Here is a 12,938-nt window from a genome sequence, read left to right on the forward strand (position 1 = left end):
TATGGGTTCATATCTGGTTGTCTTAAGTCTCCAATGAAGGTTCAGTTCACACTGTCCCATCCCAAGATTTTTCATGTTGAGGTTTTGCTTCAAGTAGCAGGCTCTTTTTTGAATAAGGACTCAGACTAGGCTGCTTCCTCCCTCAAAAAGAAAACCTATTTCTTTGTATATCAAGCTTCTAAATGTGTGAAAGTATTTTCAACAAAGCAATGAGTTCCCACGCTTAAGACATTGGCCTGGATGGTGAAAAAAGCTTGAGCTGCATCTTCAGCTGTAGCACAGGCCCTTGTTTCACCCAAAGTCTTGTCTTTGAGAAGCAGATGTTCAAAACCATTTCCATGCCTAATTCCAAATGATATTATTGAGTATTAGAAGTTTATTTGCAAATCTGGCTCCTGAATCTCTTTGCCTCAGTTTGCAGTCTCTTCACCTGCAAGGGTGAGGAGGAGAACAGGGAGATGTTGTGAAGTCTTGGGTAATGAAGATTTAGACCTGGAGACACGATTCATGGAAGAAGCTTGAGAAGAGGTTTCCAGGAGTTCTTTGCCACCTTGTAAAGAGTCTGTATGAACTCTGGGGGGATAGTTTTAATTTAAAATCACAGGACAGGAAAGGATGAGAAGCTTAAATTCTTTCTTCTTTGCCAGGTCTCTGCCAAAAACCTCACCGGTCTGAAGCCAACTGTTTCTAGTCGTGTGGTTTATGATGGCGGTGTGTTTATTGGGCCAATATTTGGGGACATGCTTGCTACCTTCAATAACAAAACACAGGTGAGTTAATGTGCTGTCACACTTCCTATTGATTTACCTGGTTGTGTAGATCCAGGAGTCTCACAGGTATTCAGGTACTTAGTTCTGCCACTAAATCCTTTCAGAAATCTGCTGTTCTGTGCTTTGCCATAAATTGGTCAGATTGTGCTCCCTGGTTTGCGGAGCAGGACTTTCCTCCAAGACGTATCATAGGTGGGGAGAATGGTCATCATAGGTAGTGGAAGACAATTTATTTCTTTTGAGGCAGTGGCCAAGGGCTGACGTCGTCTCTGGACTCCCGCCCTTGTTGGGTCCTATAGTGCTGACCACCAAACTTGAGAATGACGCTATTCATCTGCAGTGTTCCTGTTTTTACAGTGATGTGCTGTAAATAAATGAAATGGTGGCTGTGGTATTAGTCTTAGGCAAGTCCCTCAGCCTCTGTGGATCTCAATTCTTCAAGTGTGAAAAGGGAGCAAGGAGGGCTTCCTGGCCGAAGGAGTCTGCTGGATGGACAAACGTGTTGCAACTTCTGCTCTCGGGTGTTGCAGAGCAGTGTGTGTTGCTGGCTTTGCTTCCAGCAAAGACTGCTGGGCACCGTAGCGATAACAGGGTGATGCTGGATGTGCTCGAAGACCAGCTGTGCAGCATTTGGGGCTAAGTCATCCTGCTGTTTTGGTGAGCCTGTTCCCAGACATGAGGACTGTCCTTCCAGTGGCTCAACCACCTGCGATATCTTTGCCATCTGTGGTGCAGACATACCCTCAAACAGACCAAATGAAATAAGGATGGCAGCAGCAGTCAGATTTCCCCTTGATTTTTGAAGCTTCATTCTGGCTTGCTGCTAGCAACAAGTATAAAAATGTCCCTCTAATTATTCTGTCTCTATTCAAGCAGAGTGCTTTGCAACTCTGTGCTTCTTGCATTTCTCGGAGACAGTCTGCTTTTGCTTTTTGCAGGTGTTGGTGTCCTCTCCTGGCATACCCTTAATACCTGGGAGAGAGACGAAAAGGGGCTCTCCTACACCCTATGCTTTGCCAGTTGACTTTTCTGAGATATCAGGATCTCAGAAGAGATATCTCTTGATATCTCTTGTTAGATAATCAAGGTCCACGGCCCAGCTTTCTTGTTTCAGCATGAACAACAAGGGAAAAAAAAAAAAGAAATTGAGGACTGCATGCTGAAAAGACACATTCTGGGATTCATTCTAATTAGTCTTAGAGGGTGCTTTAAACATAATAAAGTTGTTCCCAAGGCAGAGTGGGTAGAACTGGGGTATGGCAAGCAGGGTCTTCAATGGATGACTAGAAGAACAGGATTTGGGAGGAGCTGTGGGTCCCAGCAAGGTGGGAGATAGGATCCTGCAGACACCAAGAAAGGCTGGCGATACAGCTTCCAAAGTTGTGCTCTGCTTTGCCTAAGATGAGCCCTAGCAAGCCTTGCAATTAAATTTGTAATGAGGCTGCAGCAGGATAAACTGCTGTCTGACTGTGCTCTGTTCTGGCACAGTCAGAGCGCTCTCGGTAGCTCAGTGTTGCTACTGGCATTGCTCTGCAGGTCTACCAGGCTCTAGAAAACACCTCTGTTCCCTTCCCAGCTTTAGGGTAACCTTTTTTTCTGTCTCCAGGTGGTGGTGGTGGTGAACGATGTCCTTGCAAACTGTTCCAATTCATGCTCTTTCCAGTTCAGCCAGGAATTGACACCCTTAGTCAGTGATGTGGAGTATTCATCAGGTAACGGGGTTTTGTGTTTGAACAAAATGGCAAAAATACTGTTCTGTGAAAAAGATCTGCCAGATGCTGAAGACTTTGTGTGTATGTGTATTCTTTTGGGAAATTTCTGATTTTATGGAAACTGTACTTTCTAGTGGGGCACTTCTAATCAGTTCCAGTCTTACAGTATGTAGCACAGACATGGTTTTGCAGCAACATGAAGATGGTAGAGGCATAAAGGGGACAGAAACAGTGGTAGGCTTGGTGCTTAAAGTGAAAGGTAGTTCTTGGCTCAAGTTACTTTTAATAAAAATTTAAAGAAAAACATAATAGCTGGACAGAGACAGACAGGAATAGGCATTATGGGGGACAACGAGAGATCATCAGTGGTGTAGTTTTTGGGATGTCCTGATGAGGATGGTAAAAACTTTTAACTATTGGTTGAAAGTAAATCCTGGGCATTGCTACACCCAAATTCATGAGTGTATGTTGTTGATTATATTCTTTCAGATGGTGGGTCCCAGGCCACAGTAGTTATCAGGGGAGCTGGCTTCACTGAAGAGAAGCCAGCCCTGCAGGTGGAGGTGAACAACACGACCTGCCACATCATAAGATCGAATCGAACCGAAGTGGTTTGCCAGATGGAGAGGCTGCCAGTCGGAGTCTACCAGTTGACACTACTGGTGAGACCTTATGGCTTCGCACTCAATGGCAGCACAGGAGAAGGCATCTTCCTAAGAGTTGAGCCAAAGCTGGTAGCTATCGAACCTCCGACAGCTTCAGAGATAGGTAGGTCTGAGTGCCAGACCAACTCTGAGGGGTCGTCTGCTTTCTGTTTCTTGCTTTTCATGGCATGTTTTGGTTCTTCTGTGCTTACACTACCAAGGTCTTCACCTGATGAAAAAGACATAATGTGGCTGGACACATTGTGTGTACCCCAAAGCCCTGGGGTAAGTTTCTTAAAGAGTGACAGACTTTCTTTGGTTCTTTGTGGAGGCAACCAGTTTCCTAACTAGTTTTGTTTGGGAATAGTAAGTTCTAGTGCAGGTATATTCATTCCAGCAAATCAGATGGGTATTAATGTTTCATAGCTCATCTTCCTGTATCCATTTGACACACAGCTTTGTAGTATTTGAGTCAATCTGGCCTAATTGTGAAATGGCTAAACTTTGGTTCATCCCAGGCCCATTGAAGTGAATTCATATTCTGAGTGATAAAATGGAAAACTCATGTGTTTAGATACAAAACTGGGAAACACAGAGAAACGCAAACTAAACTGAAGCTCCTTCATTCCCATTACCCCCCCTCTCCTTGAAACAGAAGAGGAAATAAAAGGTGATATATTCCATCCCTGAAGATGAGAGCTTGGAAGATTTTCCACTGGACTCTGGGGCCAAAGGACTGTTACGACTCTCTCATCTGCCCTATATGTGACACAGATGAGAGGACTTCACCTGGAAGTTCCAGCAAGGTGCCTAGACAACTGTAGCTAAGCCAAACCAAATGCTGTAAAAAGCCACCTTTTTCTTTTTTTGGGAGAAGGAAGAGTCTCCCCAACCCAATAAGAAATGTGGAGAACACTCATGACACACCTGGGTTGTGCAAACAGACCAACAGTCTCGGCATATGACTTCTTTTCAAGTGGCTAGGAATGCACCTAGAAACAACATGACCCAGGTCTACTGACAGCAAAAGTTACCCAGCTTTTTTCTGGAAACCTCCTAGTTTCATTATTGAGGTGCTTTGAGTTCATGGTAACAAACATCACTGAGAGCAGGAGTACTGGCCTGGGTGCAGTATGAAGCTAGCTCAGCCGTGTTGCTTGGAGAACTGATTGTGTCATGCCTGGCCACCTCGGAGTGGGCAGAGGAATGGAATGATGGACTGTGAACCTCTCTGTGGATCAGCCATGGGATGGACTTGGAACAATGTAGGGTTCCTAAGCTGAAAAACAAGAAGCTATGGCCACCTCTTTTCTTTACGTTTTATTAGGGTGCATGGGAAGAAAGCAATTCTAACCCTTTTCTTTCCTTTGTTCTTCACCCCCTAATGGGAGGGTCATGGAGTACATTAAGGTTAAGACTCATTTTTGATTCATAGAAAACCCAAACCCACCCAAAAAACCCCAACCAGCCCAACCCAAAAAGCCCTAGAAGAAAAAAGCCAGTAATGGTAAGTTTTAGTGCTTGGGCCTTGCTTCTCATTTCCTTCGCTGACAATCCAGTTGTTCTCCCAATTACAGTGATCTGTCACTCATTAAAAAGAATGCAAGTATAATGCTATCTTACATTACATATGCCTTGAACATTTATAATTGGAAAGAATTACAGCTTCCATCTGTGTTTTTAATTTCTTCCATTTAAAATACCTCTCTTCAATCTTATCGTAAAGTGCACATATGCAGTATTTCACTGCATATGGATATAAGTGTAGATATCAAAACTTAAGAGCATCAGTCTTTACACAACACACATGGATTTTGTACTCTAAATCGGAGGCTCCTTATCTGATAACTATCACATTAGACAAGTGGCTTCAGTTTTGACTTCTTGCTGTTTCTGACTCTACAAACATAACGTTACAGGAGAGGAAGCCAGGAAGCATCATGTACTTTGCTGCACCAGGTCCCTCTTGTCAAAATATCACTGGTCTCAGTGGTGCTGTACCGGCAGTTCCCTGTGACCTAACTCTATAAGCATGGGATGCCTTTCTAAAGATCCCATGATGCTCCAGGAGATGGAAGGAGCTTGCTGTTAACGTATCTGATTGCTGATGTTTGCCTGGTTTTGCTGCCAGCCAGAGGAAATTTAGAAGATTAAAGTTCTAAACTTCTCTGTTGCTTTAAAGAATTAGCAGGAAACAAAGCTTTGAGGAAAAGGTACAAGGGACTCTGCCATCAATGACTTTACCATGAAGTTTACTTACATCCCACATGAAAAGCATCATGAAAGCTCAGTTGGTTTGTAATATAGCCATACTAACACATTGTCCTGGTTTCAGCTGGGATAGAGTTAACTGTCTTCCTAGTAGCTGGTACAGTGCTATGTTTTGAGTTCAGAGCGAAGAATGTTGATAACACTGATGTTTTCAGTTGTTGCTCAGTAGTGTTTAGACTAATGTCAAGGATTTTTCAGCTTCTCATGCCCAGCCAGTGAGAAAGCTGGAGGGGCACAAGAAGTTGGCACAGGACACAGCCAGGGCACCTGACCCAAACTGGCCAACGGTGTATTCCATACCATGTGACGTCCCATCCAGTACAGAAACGGGGAAGTGGGGGGGCAGGGATTCGCCGCTCGGGGGACTGGCTGGGTGTCGGTCGGCGGGTGGTGAGCAATTGCACTGCGTATCATTTGTACATTCCAATCCTTTCATTATTGCTGTTGTCATTTTATTAGTGTTATCATTATCATTATTAGTTTCTTCTTTTCTGTTCTATTAAACCGTTCTTATCTCAACCCACGGGTTTTGCTTCTTTTCCCGATTTTCTCCCCCATCCCACTGGGTGGGGGGGAGTGAGTGAGCGGCTGCGTGGTGTTTAGTTGCTGGCTGGGGTTAAACCACGACACACATACTGATAAACACTGCATTAATGAAGTACCTATCTGAGCAGTCTGTCCAGCCATAGTCCTAAAACTCTGCAGTACTGATAACTAGAGCAAACAGCTGTAAGTTTCAAGCAAAATTTCTTTTTTTTTTTTTTTTAGTTTGTCTTTGAACCGCATCAAACAACAAAGTTCAGGTTAGAATTGCCATTAATGTCCATTCCTGTTCTCTTTCCTGTTTCTCTTTGAAATGTCCCTGAATCTTCTAGTCACTTGAAGAAGCAGAGGGGCACCTTGACTCTTTGCACTGGAATTGGGTGCTGCAGAAAGGTCAAGTGCAAGTCTGACTTGTGTTGGGTATGATCCTGCATGTGATTGAAGAGGCTCAGCTCCGGCTGGCACAAAGGAGAGTTGAGGTTGCTTAGTGCTTCACAGAATTAAGCTCTCCGTGACTTTCCTCACAACTCTGCTAAGTCTCAAGCCCTGCCAAGTCCTCTTTCTAACCTAAGTTTCCTAGACACATGCTACAGGCTTTTTTGACAGCAGGGTGCTTGGCAGCTATTTGAACTGTGAAAGCACCTGCTGTGTTAAGCTCATTTTCCATTCTTAGTGTTTCTTCCTTCCTTCCTTATTTCATTCTTGGACTAGGGATCTTTCTAAGGTTGAGATCACAGGCTAGACCTTGCCGGCTTAAACAAGTATGTCATTAAAAAATAAACCAAGAAACAAACCCAGTCCTCCTGTATCATGGACAAGAATTCAAATAATAGGCAAGAAGCATCTCTAGTGAAAGAGGATGCTAGGCATGGCAAGGTGGAAGCAGATCATCAGATCAACAGAAAGACAGAACCGCCTTTTGCAGTCACCTATTAACAAAGAATCCTTTGCATATAAAAATATCATTCTACATCTTGAATGTAACAGAATAATTGGTTTTGTAGGAGGACTGAGAGTGGCTCTCAGGGGGACCAATCTGGAAGGGGTAAACTTGGTGTTGTTTGGATCTCAGCCTTGCCCAGTTATGGAGGATGACAGAAATTCAACAAGAATTGAATGTAAAGTTCCCTCTCGGGTAAGAAACCACGTTTTCTTGGGAACAGTCAGCAGCCTACAGGCCTTTCTATATTTTTCTGGCCAGAGCCGCACTAGGGGAAGGGCAAATGGTAGCCCGTCAGCCAAGTCTTGGCTGTGGGACAATTTACCATGGACTCCACCTAGAGTTTAGACCAGCTTAATTAACAACAGATTGATAGGTGATTTATGAAAACCAGTGAAACAGTAAAAAGTCCAGATTGCAACATCATTAGCTAAGCCTCACATAAACAAAACTGGGGCTTTCAACTCCAGCAGAATTGCCCGTCTCTACTTTCAGTTCTCTTGTAGTAGATTAAACATGCCTGGGACAATTGTTCTTGCTCACATTGTTGAACCCTCTTCAGCTCCAAATCTTCTACTTTACATCCAGACCTCCTTTGGACATTATCTGTGTGTCATGCAAAAACAGTGCTCTTTGCTGCATGGCAAAATTATACCCAGGACGATGTTAATAGTTTAAGTATAGGGATAACAGTCTATGCCTATGACTTACTACTGTTTAATTTACTAGTATGGATATAGCAAATGAAAATCTGCATAGTCTGAGATTGTTTTAAGGTTTCTAACTCTCCATAGATGTCCCTTTAAAGTCAACACAACTGTACACATTTAAGTAGAGTCTGGTGTATATACAAATTTTGTCGGTCCCATATGCCAGATTTATTAAGTATGGGAGATGCAGGATTATGGGGAATAACTTTTTTTATTGGTGCATTCTTAGCCCTGACATTTTCTTCATTTCTGTTTCTAGGGGACAGAAGATACTGCTGTCCATGTGACACTAATTTCTGGGTGCCAGTCAACAACAGTAACCAACTTGTTCCAGTATGATCCTTCCTTAAACCCTGCTGTTGTATCACTGAGCAGAAACAGAAGTGGCATAGCAGGTGAAAAGGCTGTAGACATGTATTGGGCATCATCTGTAGAAGTGTTATTATTGCTGATGGTGGTGGGGAGTTTGGTGATCCGACACTGTTTTTCTGTTATTTTCTTTTAACTTATAGTCCCCGTGTTTCCTGCTAGTCCTGATCAGTCCTGGTTGTTTTATGTTGGTTTTAGTCTAGCACACATGAGATAGAGTTGCTTGCTTTTAGCCAGTATGGATGATGTCCATAGGATGTTAGGTGTGGTATAGTGCTCCTTTTGGGTCATGTTTCTCTAACTCTGCTCTGAAACTATCCCACCCATTCATTCTGGGTAACAGGTTCAGCCATGACAAGAGAAATGAACTCTAGAGAGTGTCCTTCTCCAGGATCCCAAAGGGTTGATCATAAAGCGCATCATGTGCATTTTGAGTTGCTGAAAGCAGAAGAGAGGCAACGCTTGTCTTGCTAGTTCCCATTTCCAAGCCAAGCTGTTTCTTCCAGTTTGACCTTGTGATCTGTTACTTTAGCATACGAGCGCAGACTTCATGGACTTTGTAGGGGCAAAATCCCAAGAAGATCTCATGGAGAGTTTAGCATTCCCAATTTTTGAAAACTTCTGTTTGGGGTTGGGTTATTTTGCTCATTTCCCTCCTTTTTTTTCCCCACAAGGTTTTGGCTGGGCATTGAGAATAAAAGCATTAATGGTGAATGGTGTCCACTTACAGAAAAGTCTTTTAGAAGGTTTACTACATTTCTGTGTGGCAACGAGACACCAGATTCCTAGTATCTGAGAGAGAGAGAGGAAGGAAGGCAGAAACATTCCTGCTTTCCTACGCACCCCACTCCCATTCCTCCAAGGATGCAATCATCTAATTTTTTTTTCTCTCTCTTTTTGCAGCCTCTCCAGTGCACACCTTAATAAAGCTCCCCCCAGCTAGGCAGTTTGGCTGGACTTGGTGGGGATGCAAGGAGTTAGGGGATTGCCAGTGACGAAACGCACTTCTTGCTGCACGCCTGGCATTTCTATTCTTTTCCCCAAATGTCCTTGTCATTTTCATTACTCCAGAATGCATAAATAAGAGAAAATGTCCTTTATCATCTGAATATTATTCAGAAACCATAGCACCAAGGGGAGATTTTTCTAGCTGCGGGCAGCCCAGGTGCAAGGAATTCCTTAATGTTATAGTGTCTCATGAACAGTGGTGTGGCTGGGTTCAATCTCCTATTCAGAACCTTCACAGCTTCGTCTTTCAATGTAATTTTCCTCCTATATAATAAAAAGAATAAATAAATTACACCGATGCCTTCCAGGCATCTAGGATTAAGCTGACAATTGACCAAGAGTCCAAAGAGTTCACGCTATTAATATATTCAACTTCGCAGGCTTTCAAACTTTATTGGACTCTTTGTGCATGCAGAATTGAAACGTACTGGTTTCAAGACCTGCTTAGAGGAGCTGGTAGATAAGGGGAGCTTTGTACAGACTCCTACTTCATGGAAGGCAGAGACTTCTCCAAAGCTGAGGCTACAGAGCTGAATGGTAACGGTGACTGTGCCCGCTGTGGCGGTGATGCTAAAGCCAAGTGACCCTGGCCTCTGCTTGGGAGACAAAATTTCTACTTAGATCTGAATCTCTAGTATGGATGTGTCAACCTATAAAAGTTACTTTTGATTAACACAAGGTGAGAGAGTAAAGCAGATGAGCTGCTCCTGACTACCTCCCTGTGAGGCTGGGACAACAGTGCCACGTGCTCAAGGAAGAAGAGGAATGGGCAAAAATGAAGCTGTTCTGTGACAGCTGATCTTCACCAGCTGTTCTGGAGCAACTCTGCGAGTGGACAAGTGTTTTGGGCTGGCTGGCTCAGGGGGTTGGTAAAGAGACATTAACGCTTTTTGCTTGAGTATTTAGGAAGGGGATTTATGTAACATAGTGGTCTATGACAGCAGGGAGTTGGACTTGAAGACCCCTCTTTGTCCTGTTTATCCCAGCTTCTGTGCAACTGAACCCACACTGTTCGGAGGAGATGGGAGGATGAGATTCACCTCCTAAACACATCTCTGTGCTTGTTGCTTAGGTGTCTTCCATAGCCAGTGAAGAGAAATAGGTGGTTCTATGGTGGGATTCACCACAGGTCTTTTGGATGTCTTCCTTAGAATAAGATGAATCATGCCATAACAGCTCTGTTTCTCTTCCTTGACTACAGATATAGCTATCTCAGTGAAAATGCCTTTATTTGGACTGATGCATACCACCCTAATTTTTTAAGCTATTTCAGGAGGAATTTAGGTTATGAAATTCCCTTCTCCACTGCCCTTGTCCTTTTCTATTACTACAGTATGCACAAATAAAGGAAAGTATCCTCTATCATCTGAATATAATTTGGCTCAGAACAGAGCTTAAATGGGAGACGGAACCATGTTTCCTGAAAACAAGGTGCTTTGGAGCATGCATGGATGGGCATCTGACTTTAGGTAGATCATTTAGCTGTGGGAGGCTCCTGTTAAAGTTAGATGCCTTCATAGTGCTGAAACGTGTGGTCTGGATCATTGTCAGGGATTAAGGAAAAATCCCAGAACTCCTCAGCTCCAGTTTGTGTGAGCTTCAGAAAGACTGGATTTGGGTTTTATCAGATGCAGATATTTATAGGATAGACATTTATGGTAAGTGGGCACGGATCCTATCTGGAGTGTGTACCAGCAGGCTGAGAGTGGCCGTAGGTGGTCACAGCCAAGTGCACAATGCTAACATCTCAGGACAACCCTGATGGCTTGTGACTTATCAAGGAGGCCAAAGGATTGAGTAGGATACAGAACCACTGTGGTCTTCAACTTTTTATTTTGGGCTGATGGACGTGGCTAGACCTGTTCTGGCATGACGGGACTCCATGCTCTTCCTCAGGCAATGGTTACGTGTGCTAAAATAACTGTTGCCAGAAACACTGAAATAGCTTCATCCGTTCTCCATTCTGCAGGGGGTCAGGAGCTTCAGGTTGGAATATCCCAGTTTGCCAGCTACCGAGGGTCAGATGTCAAGGTCCAAATTGGGGGCTCGTGGGCACAGATCCAGGCGCAGACAGACCATGGTGTTAACGTGACTCTTCCAGCCTTGGCTGCAGGATGGTACAATGTTTCTGTCATCATCAATGGCATTGCTGTCACTTCAAACAGGTGTGTGAATGCATGTGCTTTCCTTAAGATATAAATTTCATTCTCTGTCCTATTTGGTATTTTAGGGTTAATCTGAAAAGGAAGGTAAGAGTTTTCACAAATTCTGTACCTAACGGTGAAATCTGCAGTGTGGTATAAAATTATGAATAATTATCAAGGCATTTATTGATCTGTGGAACCCAAGTCAGCAAACTGCTAATGCTAGTCAATTAACTCCCCTTGGATCAGTAGGAGGCAGGAGAGAAACATTTTAGAAAAAACAGTTGATTTGATGAAAAATGCATATTCAGGCAATCAAAGGTATTCACAGATTCAGGTCAAATGCAGATAAATCCTGCTGTAGGAAAACAGCAGAAGAAAAGAAACACTTTTCATGAGAAAAACAAAAGCTAGTTTGAAAAATAAAAAAATGCTTTGTTTGGAGAATTTTTAAATGATGCTATTTCCATCTTTTAAGGTGACACTTCAAGTTCATGCCTAGATAAATGTAGTATAAATGAATTAAAATGTGGGGGAAAACGGACCTGAAAATGGGACGCAACAATGCATTCATAAGCAGCACAGTTTTTCCCCTCAGCCACACAGTTCTCATCCATGGCAGCTGCTAGGAATGATCCTGAAACCATGGTATTGGGGAGAGGAGCTGCTTTTATTGCTCACGAACCACCCTAAGCTTCTTGTTGCATTAATGAACTTCAGAAGGAGAAAGCCTGTGGTCAGTGGGATGACACACAGGGATTCATCCCATCTGATACTGGAGTCTGTTAGCGGTCTGGTGGAAAGATGTAATGAAGGCAGGCAGCTGGGATGTCTCTTCAATTCACTTGCATGTCTTGTCTGTGGGCATAGCTACAGTGGGATCCGTTTGGCAAAAAATCCCCTCATTCTTGCTTCTTTTGATGGGCAATTCATTTGCACCTCATGGACTAAATTTGGCCCACAGGTCGCCACTTGATAAGACAGTGTTCATAATAGACGTAGCTTAAATCACACAGAAAAATTTGGGGTGCAGGGTGGTCTTGTCACTGTGGCATTGAACAAAGGGGATGTGCCAGGTGGGTGTTTGGCCTTCCAACCTAAAAGGAGTTGTAAGAAAGAATAGCACTACAGCAGGAGAGAAAAATATAAAAAAAACCCCAAACTCCTTTCTATGTTGCTTGTGTTTTGCAGGGTTGAGCCGTTAATCCAGTACCTCTCGGAGATCTTCAGCATAGAGCCGTGTTGTGGCTCCTTTCTGGGTAAACAACGTCGGTACATCTGCAGCCACTTATGGAGGTTAAAGGGATCAAGGGCACAGTTTTCCTGCAGGAATGGAAAGGGCATCCCATTTCACATCAGTTTAAATGAGGGTGTTTTAAATCTGTGACCCTTTATTACGTAGACATCAACTGGCAGACAGCAGCAGGCTGGAAATGTGGGATTTTAGTGAGCATCCCTCAATCTGGTTGGCTGGCTCAAGGCTCCCTGTGCTTTGAATTTGATTTCCCCAAGTGTTTGCTCATGTATCCTTGCATGTTCCCATTGGGAAAACAAAGCACACCCACACCTGACTCATCTGTGCTGTTTCTTTCAGTCCTTACGCCTCCATCTTTCAAGGCTTTCTGTGTGAAAGTTAGGTGGAAGGCAGCGTACAACCGTGGTTTGGAGCAAACAATAATTTCAAGTGATCCCAAAGGGGATGTTCATTTTCGTTGAGTTGAAAAGACAAAAAAACCCCCTTTTTCAATGTTAATTTTAATCAAAAGTGAAATATTTATTAATTCCATTCCAAGCTTTTAAACATTGGAAATAATTTAAGTGTGTTTC

General features: G+C 43.3%; 1 protein-coding gene across 1 annotated transcript in view; it reads left to right on the forward strand.

Moving 5' to 3' along the window:
* Nucleotides 1-12,938, forward strand: part of PKHD1 (PKHD1 ciliary IPT domain containing fibrocystin/polyductin) — a 263,656-nt gene that overhangs the window by 31,875 nt on the left and 218,843 nt on the right. The window contains exons 24-30 of the mRNA XM_052810279.1: nucleotides 648-770; nucleotides 2,377-2,482; nucleotides 2,972-3,250; nucleotides 6,945-7,075; nucleotides 7,850-7,985; nucleotides 10,937-11,132; nucleotides 12,303-12,370. Of these exons, the coding sequence (XP_052666239.1) occupies nucleotides 648-770; nucleotides 2,377-2,482; nucleotides 2,972-3,250; nucleotides 6,945-7,075; nucleotides 7,850-7,985; nucleotides 10,937-11,132; nucleotides 12,303-12,370 (1,039 nt within the window). The remainder of the gene's footprint in view (nucleotides 1-647; nucleotides 771-2,376; nucleotides 2,483-2,971; nucleotides 3,251-6,944; nucleotides 7,076-7,849; nucleotides 7,986-10,936; nucleotides 11,133-12,302; nucleotides 12,371-12,938) is intronic.

The sequence above is a fragment of the Harpia harpyja genome, chromosome 15 (assembly GCF_026419915.1).
Source record: "Harpia harpyja isolate bHarHar1 chromosome 15, bHarHar1 primary haplotype, whole genome shotgun sequence".
In the NCBI taxonomy this organism is placed as follows: domain Eukaryota; kingdom Metazoa; phylum Chordata; class Aves; order Accipitriformes; family Accipitridae; genus Harpia; species Harpia harpyja.